The sequence below is a fragment of the Natator depressus genome, chromosome 9 (genome assembly GCF_965152275.1).
Source record: "Natator depressus isolate rNatDep1 chromosome 9, rNatDep2.hap1, whole genome shotgun sequence".
NCBI classification, from domain to species: domain Eukaryota; kingdom Metazoa; phylum Chordata; order Testudines; family Cheloniidae; genus Natator; species Natator depressus.
Window position 1 is genome coordinate 7,255,811 of NC_134242.1, and position 18,928 is coordinate 7,274,738.

Here is an 18,928-nt window from a genome sequence, read left to right on the forward strand (position 1 = left end):
GTTGACCCAGAGCTGGGTCTGCAGGTACCCATGTGGGGCACCATGGCACCTACATAGACATTGGATCCTAGGCAGGGATCAAACCCAGCACCTTTGGCAGCAAGGCCCTCGGTTCCGCATGGGGAGTTGCTGTTCCAGCCAGGGGGTTGGCCTCACGGGGGCGGATGCCGTGTGTTCCCAGTAGCCCCACCCTGCTCCAGGGGGGAACGGTCCCCCCCACCACCACCATTGGCGCCTTTCCCCAGGGCACACCAGACCTTGGTGCTCACCCGGCCTCCCTTCGCTGCACTTAGCAACCCAGGGACAAGGGGAGTCCACGGGGGGGAGGGGGTGTCTTGTTATCACAGCAGTGACCCCCACGGGGCAGGAGTGTGCTGGGCATGGCTGCCCTGAGCTGTCCTGTGAGGAGATGGTGCGGGTGGAAGGTGCCATGCAGACAATGATGGAGCCTGAGATCTCTCCAGGGAGCAGGGCCAGCTTCCCACAGCAGCCCCTGCCAACCTGCCCCGCCCTCTGGGGCCCATTCAGTCCATGGTCTCCCCGCTGACACTGCCCAGGTGGGGGGCAGTTAGCGTTGATTGCCACTCGCCCAGCAGTCACGGGGCTGAGACCCACAAACTCATTCCACGCTGCGGCCACCCAGCCGTCTTGGGGTAGGGAGAATGATGGATGCCCCTCCTTCCCGAGCCAGGCAGCGCCCTGCTAAGCCCAGCCTCCCATCACCCCTGCACCATCCTCCCAAGGAGCCAGGGCTGGATGGGACCCCTGAGCAGAGACCCCCCTGGGGGGCCCCAGCACTAAACCGGCAGGATCGGTGCCCTCTCTCCAAGGCCCTGCTACCAAGCCTGGGCCTGGCTGGCGGAAGCCCCTCAGCCCCCTAGAGCCTGGCGTCAGGCCCAGCCCTGACCTCACTTGCCCACTGGCGTGGGGCAGATACGGGGCACTAGGGCCTGCAATGGGGAATGCCAGGGAGCCCCCTGAGCCAGGCTGGGGCCTGCCTATGGGTGTTATTAACTCAGGCTCCCTGGCGGGAAGGGGAACAAGGCCAGTGGGTCAGGTGGAAGCAGGTGGGGGGGGGGCAGTGTGCGGGAGCGAGGCTGGGGGGGGGTGAGGCAGCAGCAGGTGAAGGGGGGGCAGTGCAGGGGAGGCAGGCCGGGGGAGGGGGGCGTCAGATGGGATATGCCAGGAATCCCATTTCTCAGGACAGCTGATGCTGCTCGCGTCGCCCACACTGAGGGCTCAGGCAAGCCTGGTATGTGACCCCCAGACAGGCTGGTCACCCCTCCCCTCCCCCAGGACAGCTGGGGCTGGTGCTCATCCCTCAGACGCCAGCCCAGCCCCCAGCACTCCCAGCCCTGAAGAGAAGTCTCTCCCTAGCCCTGTTCCAGGCTGACATGGTCCTGTACTGCTAGGGGCGTGAGGAAGCCTCTCCCCAGCCCGATACACAGGTGCCGGCTAGAACATCAGTTGCAATCTCTCACCTGGTGCAAGCCTCTCCAAGCAGCTGGGCTGGGCTGCATCCCAGCCTTTGTGCAGACCAGAGCTAGTTAACCCCGGAGCTCCTGGATCAAACACACAGCGAAAGCTCCAGGCGGTGTCGAGTGCCCTGAGCGGTGGGAAACTGGGATCGGACCTCACGTCACCTGCAGGGCCCGATCCATTTCCCCGGACTGGGCTGGTGCATCAGCAGCGACTGAGCTGTCAATGCAGAGCCATCTGCAGGGCCGAATCCTTCCCTGGCCTGGGCTGCGCCAACCTTCTCCGTGGGCAGCAGGAGAGCGAGGGCAGTGTTTGGCCTGTGGGGGATGGGAGCCCACCGTAACACAGGCAGCTTGGAAGCTGGGCAGACCCACCCGGGGGGGCCACTCAGCAGCGTCAGCTGCCCTTAGAGACACTCATGAAACCAGTGTCCCCCACTGCCCACTGCCCAGGCAGGGGGAGTGCCATGGGCATTACCCAGGCCCACACTCTGCCCCCATTACACTCTGCCAGTGTGTCTCCAGCATGCTGGACATGGGGCCTCGGGTCCTGGGCATTGGAATCAGAAACCTTTGTGTGGCTAGCATGCCCCCAGCGGGGGGGTGGGAGGCCCTGGTGTGATTTTCCTGTTCCATACCCCAGATGCGGGGGGTGATAAAGGTGGGCATTCCGGTAATATCTTTATGAACCAGATGCGTGCCTCAGTTTCCCTATGCGCTTGGTACTGTCACACACTGAGCGTGAACGGGAACGAGGGCTGGCAGAACGTCACGGGGCCCCTCATGTTGGAAGGGCTGCCCTGTGTCCCTGCATTGCTCCTCATTCGGGAGTCTGACCTCGGTGAGGAACAGGGATCGCTGGAGCCCAAAGGGTCAGAAGTTGGAGTCATGGAGGCCAGGTGGAGCCGTGTGGCCCCGGGGGCCGGGGGGGAGCTGGCACGTAGAGGCCAGGGCATAGCCGAGTCCCTATCGATCCATGACACCATGCGCGTGTGAGACCCCTCTCCCCAGTGAAAGGTGGGGGCCGGTGTCCGTGTGTCACACCCAGCCAGGGAGGGGACACCAGTCAGGGACAAAGCTATGCAGAGACTGGGTAAGCCCGAGTTGTGGGCTAAGCGGGTCATGTATCCCCATTGAGACAACACTGCCTTCCTCTGGTGCCTTCACTTAGGGGCTCTCAAAGCACTTAACAGGCATTAAAGGTGAGGAGGAGGAAAAGATCATCCTCAGTTCAGAGCTGGAGAAACTGAGGCCCAGGGAGGGGAAGGGATTCACCCAAGCTCCCACGACAGCTCCATGGCAGAGCTGGAAAGAAAACCCAGGTCTCCGGCGTCCCAGTCCCCAGCTCTAGCCACCAAACCAGAAGCTCTGGGCTGGCAGGCTCCCAGGGGACTGCCTGGACTCTCTGGTCCTGATGGACTCTCCGGTCCCTCCTCAGACGTATCCCGGCCCTGTGGAACCATGGCCATCCCCAAGCCCTGGCCTGGGTCCTGATCCTGTGTGGGGCCCAGCTGCAGGCTGGGGGAGTGTCATGGATTCACAGGGTCTGTGCTAAGCCCCAGGCACATGCAGGCTCCCGGGAGATCCCCTTTAGTGCCCAAGGGGCTGCTTTTTTCCACACGGCCTCCACACCTCTGGACTTGGGCCTTCAGGCTCCAGCAGCATCTGTTCCCTGCTGTGAGCTCTGACCAGCGGGTCCGACTGAGGTGCAGGCCGGTTTCAAGGCTCTGTACCCCTACAGGGAGCAGCATGTCAGGGAGTATTTGCAGCGACACTGGGCAGCCCTTCTGAGTCAGCTGGCATCCGGGCTCCGGCAGTCGGCAGCTCAGCACGGGAAAGGCAAGTGGGAGACAGAGGATCCCAGTGGGCTCCGGCGGGCCCTGATTCTCTGCTTCTCTCTGGCCCTCTCTTCCCAGCTAAGACACTGAGAACAGTCTGTTCACACCTGGCTGCCCTGGCTCTGGCTCCAGCCGTGCAGTGTTCACGCGCCCAGGCTACGCTGGCCGTAATGTCCCGGGCCATGGGGCTCCCTTTGTCTCTTCTGCCTCCTCCGGTCTGTTCAGCCAGTCTAAGGGGTCTGGCCTCCAACCAGGCAGCTACGGGAGTCAAACACTGCATCAGGGCACAGCAGTACAGAGCACACAGGGAAACTGAGGCACATTTGGCTCATACAAATATTGCCAACTCAGCACGGAGAGGGGGGGTCTGCATGTCCCCGGTAGGTGGCTGTCAGGGTGAGTCGCTCCCTCCCCCATTGTCGTTTCAGAGGCACTTGGCGATCCGCTGGGGAACAGCTGACTATGCTGGCCGGACAGCTGGACTTCAGGCACGGTGCGCTCGGGAAGAGGAGGGGCGCAGGGGGGCTGACCACGGCCCAAAATAAACCTCCAGAGCTTGCCGAGCACACAGCCGCCACCGTGCTGGAAGGGAGGTTGCCACCACCATGCGCTGCCTGGCTCTGCTCGCGACCCTCGGCTCCCTCACCGGTAAGCCATGCCCGGCCTGCGGACAGGGGACGGGGCGAGGGGCAGCCAGGTACGGTGCTGGGGAGGTGATGGCTAAACCTAGGCTGTGAGCTCAGAGGGCTCTGTTTTGGGTTCAGCAGCAGGCAATCAGGGAAGCTCAGAAGACCACCCCCACCCCACTCCATCCTGCGGCTGGGGGTGGGGGCCGGGGAGCAGCCTCCTCTCTTGCTATGATCACACTCCACCTCTCTCTTCAGGGCTTGGGGCACAGCAGCAGCCCCCTTGTCCTGCTGGCTGGCGCAGGGCAGCATGCCATTCTGCACAGCCCCCGGCAGGCTGGCCTAGCTACTATGTGTGCATACAGCACCTAGCGCAGCAGGGTCCTGCTTCTGACTGGGGCTCCCAATATCAGTATCTCTGCCCGGTGAGCAGCCCCTTCCATGCCCTGCCTGCCAGGGGGTTCAGCTCTGAGCATCAGCACCCCTTACCCCAGCCCCTGCAGCCCCAGCTCCCTGTACCCACTCCCAGCCCTGAACAGCTGCGGGGGGTCCTGGAGCATGACACGCCCACCAGAACCCTGCTCAGCGCGCTGGGATGTTACGCTGCGACTGTTTCCTACCGCTCCACCCGCTTGGGGCACCCCCCCTCGTCCGTTTCATGCTGCCGGTCGTGGGGCACCCCCCCTCGTCCGTTTCACGCTGCCGGTCGTGGGGCACCCACCCTCGTCCGTTTCACGCTGCCGGTCCTGGGGCACCCACCCTCGTCCGTTTCATGCTGGGGACGAAGGGGGGACTGAACTGGGCTTCTTCCGCTTTGGGAGCGTGACCGACAGAGGCCACAAAACAATTCTTGGCAGGCACCATTGCAACAGTGGAGCCAGCTGCTGCTTAGGCCTGTTAGCAGGGCTTTGAGCCCAGAGAAGCCAGAGACACGTGCACACACGTGGGCAGGGCAGGCGCAGACCCCCTCCCCACGAGTGTGGGACACACACATACACACACAGTGGGGCTGGCCAGTTGCCAGCGCTAAACCCCAACCTGCTCTCTGAGTCCCCCTCTGTCCTCTGGCCCCAACGCTTTCCAGGAAGCAGCAGCAGCAGGTTTGCTAACGAAGGTAATTCGTTAGCCCGTTACGCTTCTCTCCAGAGGCATTTCATTCGGAGGCGCTTGGCCGGTCTGGCCATTAATAATTTAATAATGCCGGGCATTTGTAAAGCCCCAGCTCATGAGCTAACGATCCGGGCAGCGGATGGGGATTGATCCCGGGGCCAGTGCTGACAGGCTGCAGGACCCCATTGTTAGGCCACAGTTAAGCTGGGTTCAACACACGTTGTCTGTAGAGTTCAAGCCACATTTACTCCTTCTGGGGTCCCAGAGTCGGGGCCGGCTCACGAAGGTTGGAGAGCGGGACGCCTGCGGCCCTCACTCCAGAGAGAAATGGGTTATTGTTATTACTCACTACCCCCTCAGGGCGTCCAGCCCCCGAGCCGTGGGCAGCCCCCTGGAGGTCATTGGCAGGGTCTGAACCCGGGCCCTTTGGCTCTGAAGCACAGAGCTCGGCCTCTTGTGTTCAAGAAGTCACTCCATTACTACGCAGCAAGAGTAGGCTTTTATCCTGTGTGGCTAGTCCCATCCCCCACTCCAGAAGCTTGTTGCACTGTTGCCTGTCGTCAGTTCAAACCCCGTGCGGGTGAGCGGAGGCTGCAAGCAGCTCCCATGTGGTGCCCCCGTGTGAATCCCGTTTGACGGGTCCCGGCGCACAGCACAAAGCCAGGCAGCCCTGCGCGCTCCGTGGGCACTGACAATACAGCTGCCCACTTTGGGTCTCACCGGAGCGGCCACAGACGCCGAGCGCCCTCTCAAAGGGGCAAGGCTGGGGTAGACTGGCGGAGCGGTGTAGGGGGAGCTTACCTTGCTGCTGCCCATGCTGGGCCCGCCCTGTGCCCTCAGGTTGCCAGGGCAGGCACTTGGCGCCATCTGGATGGGCCGCTCGTGACCAGTGCTCGAGGGAACCGCTCGGCCTCCCCTCTGTGGGGCTGGCACGGCCACTGGGTGGGGGTGGCGTGGTGCCTGCTTCCCTCAGGGCCTGGCTGTGCCCTGCTTTCAGCCGTGCTGTGCCGGAACCAGGAGGAGAAGCTGCTCAATGACCTGATGACTAACTACAACCGCAACCTGCGCCCGGCCCAGCGGGAGGGCGACATCATTAACGTCACGCTGAAGCTGACCCTCACCAACCTCATCTCCCTGGTAAGCAGAGCGCCCCCGGCCCTGTTCCTTGCCAGCCCCCACCTGCAGAGCTGGGCCCTGAGCAGCTCAGATTGCTCCCAGCTCCTGCTCCCAAGCTCGGAGGGGGCTGCTTGCCCCAGGGGTGGGGGCGGGGGCAGGGATGGCTGCTCCCCCGTTAGGCTAGCATGGGGGACAGAGACCTGAGTGCATTGTCCAGGACAGGGAATGACAGAGGCAGGGGCACCGATGCCAGGAACATGCCAAGCCGGGCGCCAGCCTGTCCCACCTGCTCGGTGGGTCCCTGCCACCTCTCCTCCCAAAGGCACCCAGCCCCCAGCGCTGACCAGGGACAGCCAGTCCTGCCTGGGCGTCCCTCACACTACCCCTGCCGTCAGAACGGGGAGTCCATGCCAGGGCAGATGCCCATGGAACTGGCTGCAGGACACTCTGTCCGAGCCGCCCTTGGTAACGGTCCCTGAGGAGAATCACTGTGCTGGGGGGAGTAGGGGAAGGAAGAGGGAGATTGGGGAGGTGGGCATGGGGTGGTGATTGAGCTGGGGCGGTGCTGGATAGGGGCCCGGGGCAGTGAATGCATTAGAGGCAGGGTTCCTGGCAGCAACAGAGTTGCAGTGAGGGCATGGCCTGGCTGTACCTCAGTGGCTCTGTGGCTGCTGCTGGCTTCCCCTGGGATCATGGGACGCTGCCCTGCTCAGGACACCCCTGGGATGCCCCACACCCTGCTGCACCCTGGGAGGTAATTCCTCAGGGCTCCTAGCACCGGAGCCCCATGAGGCGGGCGTTGCCTGAGTGCCCAGTAGCTGGCATGCACCGTGCAGCAGGGCCGCCCAGCCGCCAGCGGGAATCTGTTGCAGTGGCAGGAGAGGGCAGGGCGGTGGGGCGGCAATCCCAAAATCCCTCTCTCCTTTCTGGGTTCCAGAACGAGCGGGAAGAGACCCTCACCACCAACATCTGGATTGAGATGGTAAGATGACCAGGGGTGCCGCCAGCCACTCGGGCCGGGCAGCATGCAGCAGGCAGAGATCAGCTAATGCCTCCCGCTCCCCATGATAAGCTCCAGCAGCCCTCCAACGCCCCAGTGCCCCGATGCACCTGCAGCCCAAGGGCTAGGGCAGGTCGCAGCCCCCTCCTGGCCTGAAGGCAGATGTGGCTGGGGCCAAAGCCTCACAAATGGCAGCCGGGAGGGAGAGGATTGTTCAGGGCTCGTTCCATAGCCAGACCCCACTTTGGCGCTGAGATCAGCGGCTTGGGCAGAGACCCCTGCCACAGAGCACAGGCCAGAGGGGTCACTCCACGCCACGGCTCCCAGAACAAGTCACGGAGAAACAGGGCCGGCTCCAGGCACCAGCGTTCCAAGCAGGAGCTTGGGGCGGCACTGGGAAAGGGGCAGCCGTCTGTGTGCCGTCAGGGCGGCGTCTCGTCTTTCTGTGGCACCGGCAAATGGGCGGCAGCTTTACTCTGCAGGCTGCCGCGGTGGCAATTCAGCGGCAGCTTCTGTCTTCAGACGTCCTGCTTGGGGTGGCAAAAACGGTGGAGCTGGCCCTGTAGAGAAACCCTAGCAGGTCCCAGCCTGTGGCCAGAGCATGCCATTTCCCTGCAGACCACGCCCCCGGGCAGTGTGGTATTGGGGGGTCACGGGGTGGCCAGAGATGCTCATTCTATGACAAGTGACTGACCCTGCTTTGCTCGGCCCCTTCCCCTCCATTCCAGAAGTGGTGCGATTATCGGCTGCAGTGGGATCCTGACGAATACGACAACATCCAGATACTGAGGGTGCCCTCCACCGAGGTGTGGCTGCCGGACATCGTCCTGGAGAACAAGTGAGCAGCTGCAGGGCCCAGGGCAGGGGGGCAGTGGGAAGCCGGGTGAGGACCCCAGCAATAGAAACTGACCTTGTCCAGCTGTCCCTCTGCCCGGGCACTCCTTGTGAGGCTCCATTCCCTGCAGGGGCCGTGTCTGTGGCTACCCACCCAGAGACGTCATGGTCAGCAGCTAACTCTCACGCATCCAGCAGACAGAACAGACAGAACCCCACATGCTCTGCTCCACCAGCACAGGGTCCTACCAGGTGGGCTAAAGGGAAGATCTCTACTAGAGGCAGCAGTAGTAGGCTTTTATCTCCTGTGAGCAGCAGCCAATAGGCAGCAGCATGATCCCAGCCATCAGCAGTTCCGATTCCATCCAGCAGAGGGCAGTGGTGGCACGCCCTTGCCCCCATCCTGTCCCGCTCCTGGTAGGGCGCTCTTGGGGGTCTGGAGCCCATAGTCGGGCACTGGCTGGGTGTCCGGGGGCATTTTGGGATCGCCTCTGCCTTGCTGGGGCTGCCTTGCTCTGTGGCCCTGGGACAGTTCCAGCCCACAGCATGAGCTCTGGCAGGGAGGGAGGGAGCGCCTGGCTGGCCTGACCTGCCCCTCTCCTTCCCCCAGCATCGACGGGGTGTTTGAGATCACCCTGTACTGCAACACGCTGCTGGATTCCAAAGGCTGCCTCCTGTGGATGCCGCCCGCCATCTACCGCACCTCCTGTGCCATCTTCGTCACCTACTTCCCCTTCGACTGGCAGAACTGCTCCATGGTGTTTCAGTGAGTGCGGCTGCCCGGGAAGGGGCTGGGCTGCCCCCCAGATGGGAGGGCAGGGGGCAGAGCCTGGGGCGCGCACGCAGCTCTCCTGCCGGGCAGGCGGTTCTCACGCCCTCTCTCAGGTGGCAGCTTGCCCAGATCACCAGCTAAGGGCCCATGAGATCATGCACAGCTGTGACCCTCTGCACCTCCCTCCGCCTTAGCCAGAGGCAGGTTGTGCTCAGCTCCGCGGCAGCCGCCAGGTCGGTTACCATGGCATGAGCCCTGTAGGTTGCCGAGCTAGCCAACGAAGGCATGCAAACCAAAGAAACCCAGGGACCCCTGTTCTAGCCCATTGCCCTGAGCCCAAGACGGCCCTGCGTGTAGCAGCGTGGTGCCCTGCTTTATCAGACATTTCCGTCCCCTCCCAAGACAGACCGAGCTAGCCCTGGGAGAGTGAAATGTGTGTGATCAACACTTCCTCCCCCTTCCCACAAATTCTCCCATTGTATGGGCCTCGATCCGATGGACCCAGGTGGGTGTTGTTCTTGCTGGGGGTCACCTGCATGGAACAGCGTGCAGGACCAGGGCCCCGGCGGCTCGTCTGACTGTTGTTCCTCTCCGATCAGTCCGTGGCTACGTGTGACCGGATCTGATTTTTGAAGCGGTTACTAAATTCTGAGTGCATCCAAGTTAGTGACGCAGGGGTCCCTTCCCCCAGCATCGGCCAGTGCCGATCGATAGCAGGACGGGAGCTCACCCCGAGCGTCGCTGAAAGGCCTTGGACGATAAAAGTCAGCTCCTGGTTATCAAGACGGGACCTGGCCCCAGTGATGTGCCTAACGCCCCGTAATGCAGAGACAGACGGAGTCCCCAGCCTGGAAAGTGAGCACCCCACGTCCCGACTCTGAAGTCAGACTCGGGGAGGTGCCGCATCAGGGCAAGCGAGCAGCCGGCCGGGTTCGATTGCAGGATTGGGGCCTACATGAAAACTCTTCCCCTGTCTGTGCCCACACGCCTACCAGCTGGCCAGATCCAGGCAAGGCTGGTGGCTGCAGTGCTGCTACGTGGGATGGGTCTGAGTCAGAGCTGGGCTTGACCCCAAGCTGGGGAGGTGCCGGAGCCATAGGCCAGGCAGCCCAGACGCTGCCTCGCTTCAAAAGGAAGGGAAAGCCAATTCCGCGGCCCAACACAAGTCTGGGTGTGGCGCCGATCCCAGGAGCGGCTGAAGCACCCGCTGGCGGGTTGGATCTCGGCATTTCTGTTTGTATGAGCATGTCCTTTAGACAGCCAGTCTCAGCCACACTGTCCTCCCCCCCGATCCCTGCCACATAGGTCCCAGACCTACAGCGCCAATGAAATTAACCTGCTGCTGACGGTGGAAGATGGGCAGACCATTGAGTGGATCGTCATCGACCCCGAAGCTTTCACAGGTAACGACCTGCTTCCTCTATCTGTTTCCCGGGGGGGGTTTCCCTGGCCCCATGGGGCCAGCCTACCAGTTGTGGCTGCGGAAATCTTCCAACTGTTGGCAACAGGAGGAAATGCCAGTGCCAGAAAGGGTGGTGCCATTACTAGTCAGGAGGAGCCCAGCGGCTGGCAGGTGGCTCAGCCCGGCCCAGAAATGTAGCAAAGCACACAGCCACCCAACCGGTCCCTCCAGCCCACCCAGTGTGGGATGGAGACATTTGTAAATAACTGGCGTTTAACTGACGGTTAGGCGGGACTGGTAGCACGGCCTGTTGTGAAGGTTTCCTGACCCTTCCCGTATAGGAGATCTCGTTTTCAGTTGCTTAAAGTCTTTGCCAAACTTTAACCGTTCGGCTGAAATTCTCCACGCCAGGCGTCCGCCTCGGGCTCAGCTGGTTGGGAAAGTATCAGCTGAAGCGGTTCAGCCGGGTCCAAGAACGAGGCCGGGGAAAAAGAACTCGTTTTGCCCAAATTCCAGGGACCTTTCCCTTGAACAGCTGTAGTGCCCCGAATCCCTGCTCCAAAGCGTGGAAACACGGCGCGGGGCGGGGGAGGTGTTGGGGCAGGGATGCACCTTTTGCCACCCTGGTGAAAATGCTCCCAAACCTGGCGACGGTACGAGCCCCTGAAAAATTACGGCTGCCCCCAGCTCAGTAGAGACGAGCATGGCGGTGGGCAGACTTTTTGGCCCGAGGGCCGCACTGGGGTTGCAAAACTGTATGGAGGGCCAGGGAGGGAAGGCTGTGCCCCCCAAATGGCCTGGCCCCGGCCCGCTGTCCGCCCCCTCCCACTTCCCGCCCCCCTCAGAACCTCTGACCCATCCAACCCCCCCTGCTCCTTGTCCCCTAACCGCCTCCTCCCAGAACCCCTTGCCCCTAACCACCCCCCCGGGACCCCACCCCCTATCCAACACCCCCCCCCGCTCCCTGTCCCCTGACTCCTATCCACACTCCCACCCCCTGACAGGCCCCCCGGGACCCCACGCCCTATCCAACCCCTCCCCCCACTCCCTGTCCCTGGACTGCCCTGACTCCTATCCGCACTCCCACCCCCTGACAGGCCCCCTGGGACCCCATGTCCTATCCAACCCCCCTGTTCCCCGTACCCTGACCGCCACCTCCGAACCTCCACCCCATCCAACCACCCCCTGCTCCCAGACTGCCCTGACTCCTATCCGCACTCCCATCCCCTGACAGGCCCCCCGGGACCCCACGCCCTATCCAACTCCCTCGTTCCCCGTACCCTGACCGCCACCTCCAAACCTCCACCCCATCCAACCACCCCCTGCTCCCAGACTGCCCTGATCCCTATCCGCACTCAAAGCTTAGGAAAGGCCAGAACGAAGGGCTCCTGGGCAACCTGAATTCAGCCTTCTCGCGGGTCTGCCTGAAGATGGCTGTTAATTCCCTGGGCACGTCCTGTTTCCCACAGGGGCCCGGCCTCATTCCGTGCCCGGGATGGGCCTGCTCTGGAGCCGAACCAGAGGTGGGGAGGCCGTTGTCTGCTGGCCTCCGGCCTCACTCGGTACAGAGGTTGGCACGTGTGTCATGAACGAGGCCGGGAGGGTGCACAGGTGGCTCCCAGGCTCTCTTTTCTTAACTTCCGAGCGCAGGACTTTGCCCCTTGACTCCTGGTCGGGTAATGCAGCCTGTGTGCAGTCGGGATAAAGGCCCGTCTCCCGTCACGGTGGCTAGCCCCGAGAGGGGGAAGGACGCACTCAGGAAAGTTGTTCAGGTTGTGGGCACCACCACCACGTCACGGAGAGCAGAGCCCTGAGCACTGGGAATTCCCAGGGCTGGTTGCACTGTCCTGGGTCCTTCCCTCTTGGCTGGAGCAGGTGTCCGGGTCAGGTTTTGTAGCCAGGATTTGGAACAGGAGTTGCTGGCCCGTGCACGCTCAGCATCGTGCCACAGGTATCCCCCGCACAGAGGGTTATTAGCAGCTGCCACCATCACACAGGTATTTAAGTCAATAATCACACTCGGAGAGAGTTTTTCTAACCCCTGTTCTCGGTCCCTCTGCCTGCAAATCGCAAACCGGTACCGGGAGCGGATTGATGTGGGGAATGGAGCTTTCGCGGGCAGACAGGGATGTTTCCCATCACCTTTTAATTGCATCCTGAAGGAGCAAAATGCTTTTTTGGGCAGCGAGATTTATTCTTTCATTACCGGGCCGAGCCAGATATCTAGATTGGTAAAAAAATAAAATCTGTCGTAGGAGACAGGAAAACAACAAGGCTTAGTAAGGTGTCACGCGCGGCTTCCTCTGGCAGCTGGGAGTCACGTGGGAGAGCGACGGAGCCTCCATTCAAACCCCCTGCACCATGGGAGCTGGCGATGCTTAGCCCCCAAGCGGGATCGGGCCCCTGGGAGCCAGCCCCTGCAAAATGGGGTGCGTTAAGCTGGTGGCTGCGTATGTCCTGCCGTGACAGAGAACATTGCAGGGCTCCCAGGCACCGCTGTAAATCTTCTCCCAGCCCCTTTCCCTGGATCTTTAGCTGCCCCCATGGGAAGCCCCCAGCAAAGGATTTCTCTTCCCCCGTATCCAGGGGGCATTGTCTCAGGCCCCCTCTGTCCCCCTAGAGACATGGCGGCAGCAGGGGCAGGGTGAATGGGCTCCCCGGGCACAGACAGAAATGTCAATAGTTGCTCAGCTGGTCCTGTCATTCACGCTGTCGGGCCTGGGCAGCATGCAGAGACAGGAACTGGCTCGCAGCACAGACCTCGGCCCGCCCGACCTTGCTGTTTCCAAAGACGCCTGCAAACATCTGGGGAGAACTGGCAGCTCAGTGCCCAGGCTCAGACCATGCCAGCAAGCAGGATTCCTCTTCCGATCTATCCTCCTGCCCCCGAAGACCCCAGATAAGAGCAGTGCCCCCCCACACTGCTGTAATGTGGGCAAGAGGCAGTTCCGGGCATCACTGGATGAACTCCTGTTCCCCCAGGGGTGGCACATGCTGCTCCCAAAGGGGAGTCGGGGCCCAAAGTTGGACCCCCAGGAGGCTGGGCCTGCGTGGTTTCCATAGGTACGCGGTATTATCTTCCCTGCAGAGAATGGGGAGTGGGCAATCAAGCACCGGCCGGCCAAGAAGATCGTGAACGCCGAGCGCTTCACCCCGGACGACTTGGGTTACCAGCAGGTCGTCTTCTACCTCATCATCCAGAGGAAACCGCTCTTCTACGTCATCAACATCATCGTGCCCTGCGTGCTCATCTCCTCCGTGGCTGTGCTGGTGTATTTCCTGCCTGCCAAAGGTAGAGCCCTGGCCCACCCGAGTTCACTGCCACCAGCCACCGACATGGCTCGAGCCACTGGCATTGGCCCGTGGACAATGCATGCCTCCCGGAGTGGGAAGGGGGCAGCAGCAGTTGATGGGGACAGACCCAGTCCGATGCCCACGCGGGTGAGACGGGCCACCGGGGGCTCACCCTCACGCCCTGGTTATCTGAACTGAAATGGGCAAAACTGTCCCCTGCCCCTGCCCAGTTATGTCCCACTTCTGGCCCCTCGGCTCCCCCGTGTCTCTGGGAGCCCATGGCTCGCTCGCACACATCAGGATGGAACGGCAGAGAATTCTTTCCCACACCTGGTTCCCAGCCCTCTGCTCTAACCACTAGGAAGGCAGGCTCTTTGCGGGCTCCGGTGTGCAGGAGAAGAGCAAAGCCCTTCCCAGAGGGTGCCGGTGCTTGGGGAGCTCGGTGCAGATGCAGGCTAATCTCTTGCTTTCTGCATCCCGGCAGCGGGCGGCCAGAAGTGCACGGTCTCCATAAACGTCCTCCTGGCCCAGACCGTCTTCCTCTTCCTGATCGCACAGAAGGTGCCCGAGACCTCCGATGCTATGCCTCTCATTGGCAAGTAAGTGATGCTCTCCGGGGCCTGCCAGCCCGTATCTGGCAGGGCCCCAGGCAAGCTCCCAAAGCCGCTGGGCTCCTCACCCCCCAATCCCAGCTGAGACTATTCACCTCAGCCTGGGAGGGCAGAACAAGTGGGGTCCTTCAAGGCCCTGCTCCAAGGGACACAATGGACATGGGCAGGGCCAGAGAATGAGAGCCGTCGTAGGTGGGGATGGGGGACTGATAACTCAAAGCGAGCATCAGCAGAGGCCTTGGATGTGTGGCCATGCCGCTCCTTGTTCCCCTGCCCCGCAATGCAAGAACCAGGGCATGAATTAACAGAACTTCCTAGTGGCCCACAGGACATGCCTTGCTGCACAGCCCAGGGTTCATCTGCAGAACTCACCGCTGCAGGAGGGTGCCGAGGCAAACAGCATGGCCCAACTCAAGAGTGTGCTCCGGGGGCTAGGATGGAGCTAGAAGCACCATCCTCCTTCACATTTTGAACAGAAAGTGAGCCCACAGCTGGGAGTTCGGAGGGAGATCCTCCCATGCAGCAGTCTTGCACAGCCAGGGGCATTGTCGGAGGAGATGTCTGCTGCTAGGCGGATTAGATGGACATTGGGAAGTTCTGGTCTGGGCTCCCTTTGTCTTCTATGAACATACGGGCTGTGGAGCGAGAGATCCAGGCGCTTCCCGTTCCCGGATCCCAGCCGGCCTTCGGCTTTGCCCTGTGCCTGCTGCTAGGGCCTCACCAAGAGCCGGCAGATGCCCCGTGGCTAGTGAAGTGGGGGGGGGGCGGCCTGGCGACCAGCGACGGCAGCCCCTTCTCTCCTCCAGGTACCTGACCTTTCTCCTGGTGGTGACAGTGGTGATCGTGGCGAATGCCGTCATTGTGCTGAACATCTCGCTGAGGACCCCCAATACGCACTCCATGTCGCAGAAAGTGCGGCAGGTAGGCTGGGCGGGGCCGGCGCGCACTCCCACCCGGGCTGGGCAGAGACCCGCTTAACGCCCGCGTGATCGGCCTCCGGCTCCTCCCAGAGCCGCCAGCTCCGGGGAGCAGACACAGCCTGTGCTGCGGGGCTGGGGTCGGTGCCTCAGGAAAACGGGGGTTGAGGGGGAAGGTCAGAGAGCAAAGGCAAGTGCACTGAGCCGCCAAACCATTTCCCGGGATCGAGAGCCCCAAAGACTTGGAACGATCGTCCGACCCATGGCGCGTGGGGCACTCTCCTCCACGGGGGCGCAGGGCCTGGCCCCGGTGTCTCGTTACCCTGGCCTAGCCACAGCCGCGGGCTCACCGCCCGGATCTGACTGCATCTCCACACCGCTGTGCCCAGGCCCAAATGAGGACACAGGGGGCAGGGCCGCGGGGATGGAATCGGGTCCCCAGCTGCCAAGGAACCGCTGGGCATTGGCGCCCCCCTGGCAGCTCCCACTCGGCAGAGGTGAGGGAGATGGAGCCCACGCTGCTTCCGCTCCCACCGGCGTCAGTCAGGGGAAAGTGCACTGCGCCCGATGGAACGGCCCCGGGGCCAGACTCAGGCTCCATGAGCCCCCCAACAGACAGGGCCTCCCCTGTGCCAAGCGTGATGGAGCTAGCTCTTCCGGTCCCCCCCCCCGCCCCCAGCATGACATCAGTGGCTCCTCTGGCCCCCTCCCCCTGAGCATGACGGTGCTGGCTCCCCTGGCCCCCTCCCCCCCGAGCGTGATGGTGCCAGATCCCCCCCAAGCGTGACGGCGCAGACTCCCCCGGCCTGCCCCGAGCGTGACAGCACCGGCTCCTTGCTCTGTCCCCAGATCTGCCTGCGGCAGCTGCCCCACTTCCTGCGGATGCACATGCGCCCCAGCGACATGGCCCCCCGCCCGCTGATGGCCCGGCGCCGCAGCTCCCTGGGGCTGATGGTGAAGGCTGACGAGTACATGCTGTGGAAGGCCCGGACCGAGCTGATCTTTGAGAAGCAGAAGGAGAGGGCCGGGCTGATGAAGGCCGTCCTGGAAAAGATCGGTGAGTGACGGCTCCGCGGAGCTGGGGAGAACCTCATGGCGGAGCAGCCTGAGGCCCCCACCCCCCAGACAGTGACCCCCTGGGCCTTTTGCCGGCAGCAAATCCACCCTGTAAGAGCAGCCCCCCAGGGCTGGAATGAGGTGGTGGTGGGGGTGCTGACAGGGAAATGGTACTGAGGTGAGGGTGTCACCATGGATGCCAAGTGCCAGGAGCCAGACTGCGGAGGAGAGGAGAGTGAATAGCTCCCATTGCTCCGGCATCGGGTCCCGATGCAAACCCATCCCTGTGCCCGCCAGCGGGCAGCAAGCAGGGCGAGGCAAGCGGCACCAGCTCACCCCCTGCGTGGGCCATCTCGTCTGGGAGAATCAGCGACGCCAACAAAATTCAGGCTTCAACTCTTCCCTCCCGCGAGGGGTGCGACTGGGCACCCGACTCACGTGGTGCTGCTCCGGGTCCCTGACTGGATGCCCAGCCGTGTTGGAAAACGGGAGAACCACCAGCAGCGCCAGCTGGCCGTGGCCTTTCCAGCAGGGAGAGCCAAACGCGGCGTCCCCGGTGCTAAACTGCGTGAAACGCTTCGGAGCAGCCACGAAAGCACCAGGCTTCGGTGCACGAAGCTAGCTGTGAATTCGCTGTGTGCCGTTCGGCCTGCTCCGCTGGGCTGGGGCCTGGCCGGCCGGTGCTTTGCAAAGGGCCAGGTGCCTTTGAGATGCCCGAGGGTAACAGAGATGGTTGGTGGAGGCTTTCCGGGGCCGCGCTGGCCTTCAAGGCAGCCAGCTGTCTCGTGCTATCCCCTCCCCTCCTTGTCTCTAGGGAAAGGCCTGGAAAACGGGTGCTCCCAGGATCTCTGTCACAGCTTGGTGCAGGCTGGTCCCGAGATCCGGGCCTGTGTGGACGCCTGCAACCACATTGCCAAGACGCTGCAGGAGCAGAATGACTTCGACAACGTGAGTGCTGCCCCTGCAGAGCCTTAACCGGGGCGGGGAAGGGGGGCTCAGGTCAGAGGGGGACCCAGAGCAGTGGGGACAGAGGGGCCCAATTTGCAAGGACTCGCGTATGGAGAAGCAGATCAGCGACCAAGCTGGAAAGGGAAATGGGGCAGGAAGGAGAGAAGGGGCCGTGTTTAGCCGCAGGGGAAGCGAGCGAAGTTTTGATTGAGTTCAGCGGTGGCTGCCCGTGGTCCGAAGCCCAAAGGTCCCAGGGCACACGGGCCCAGCGACAGCGGGAGCCTGCAGCAGGTTTGGCCGTGAGCATCTGTCTCTCCTCCCCGCAGGAGAACGAGGAGTGGATCCTGGTGGGGAGAGTCATCGACCGCGTCTGCTTCTTGGTCATGGCCTCGCTCTTCGTCCTGGGGACGGTCAGCATCTTCCTGATGGCCCATTTCAACCAGCCGCCAGCAGTGCCCTTTCCCGGGGACCCCAAGCGCTACCTGCCGTAGCGCCCCGCTTGGGGTGGGCGAGCCCAGGACGTCTGCACGAGGGCCTCACCCCATGGCTCTGCCACGGGAGGCTGAGCCCTCCCTGCACGGCGGCGGGGGGCCCCTGGGCTCCAGGCACCAAGGCATGGGGTCCCAGGCGGGGCTCACAGAGCTGCTGCAGAGTGGAGCCTGCGGCTGCACCCGCCCACTGGACCTTTCAGCTGGGGCTGCTCGTGGGAGCCGCAGATGGAGACGACGCGGACCGCTGGGAGAGATGGCAGCCGAACTGGAGAGTCCAGAGCCCGCCACGCCCGCGCTGCACCCAGCTGCAGCCCTCTTGCTTGCCTCGTTTACATGGAAAGGGCAAGTGAGCTGAAGGGCGCTGGCTGAATCTGGGCCCCCCCAAACACTGCAGCTGGCAGCTCTGGCACCCCAGGGGACAAGGAGCCTGTCTGCCCCCGTGGGTAGCTACGTGGCGATGGCCCAGCGAGGGGAGCGGGGCAGGTTCGCGTGAGTTTGGCGGGAGATCTCGGGCGGCCGCGTGTGTTTCATGTAAGCCAGGCATGGGAGTAAACACTACCGCGTTTCCAAATGGCTGCTGGACTTCTTTGCTGGCAGCAGGGAAAGGCCAGGCGGGCGCTGGGGGCGGGCAGCAGGTGGGGAGGGGAGATGGGTCCTTCTCCGTTGGCCCAGCTGGCCCCGGCTTCCCAGAAGCAGCCGGGCAGAGGGAGATGGGGTGGGGGAGGCTGCCCGCTGCTGCTCCCAGGCTGCTGAGTGCCAGTGACGCCAGCCACGGCTCTGGGTACACTCGCCCAGGCTGTGGGGTTCCTGTTCTTTAGGGTGAGCAGCTCAGCCCCAGAGCACCTGCTCGCCGGCCACACTGCGATCCCTGCGGCGCCAGCCTGGCTGGTGGAGCTCCGGCATTCCAGGGGGCATGAGTGGTTTGGCACATGCTCAGCTGGATTAATTCCTACTTTGCAGGGCAGCTCTGGCCAGCCCCTTCCCTCTTGATTGGCCACTAACCCGCTCTTTGCCTGGCCCAGACGCGGGGTGGGGGTGGGGAGGGGTTGTGCTTTGAGCTGCCTGGGGAGAGCCCTGGAGTCAGTCCCGGAGCACGCTGCAGATCTGTGGGCACACGCGCCCGCTCGGCCAACTGGCCAGGGAAGGAGGCCACCGTGGCCATTCGTGCCCAGTAACGGCTGCGCGGGGAGCACTGGCTCCCCTTTGGATTCAGCCAGATGGGTCTCCCACGACCGTTTCCAAACTCCCCCCTCACCAGTCGCTGCTCCAGGCAGTTCCCAGCCGGCTCCGGGACACTCAGCGCGCGCTGGCCAAGACGCCTTGGCCTCTGCAGCTCTGACCGCGCCTCTCACACTCTGCATTTGGTCTCTGGCGGGGGCCACCCGGCTGAGCAGCATGGCCAGGCAGGGGAACGCTGCCGCAGGAGAGGCGATGG

General features: G+C 63.0%; 1 protein-coding gene across 1 annotated transcript; it reads left to right on the forward strand.

The window, feature by feature from the left end:
• The first annotated feature begins 2,162 nt into the window (after positions 1 to 2,162).
• Positions 2,163 to 18,036, forward strand: CHRNG (cholinergic receptor nicotinic gamma subunit). The gene is made up of 12 exons (XM_074962886.1): positions 2,163 to 2,196; positions 6,044 to 6,189; positions 7,106 to 7,150; positions 7,897 to 8,006; positions 8,613 to 8,768; positions 10,080 to 10,177; positions 13,265 to 13,468; positions 13,955 to 14,069; positions 14,888 to 15,002; positions 15,848 to 16,055; positions 16,869 to 17,002; positions 17,329 to 18,036. The coding sequence occupies exons 1-12, from the start codon at positions 2,163 to 2,165 to the stop codon at positions 17,491 to 17,493; spliced, it is 1,530 nt and encodes a 509-aa protein (XP_074818987.1). The 3' UTR covers positions 17,494 to 18,036.
• The last annotated feature ends 892 nt before the right edge of the window (positions 18,037 to 18,928 follow it).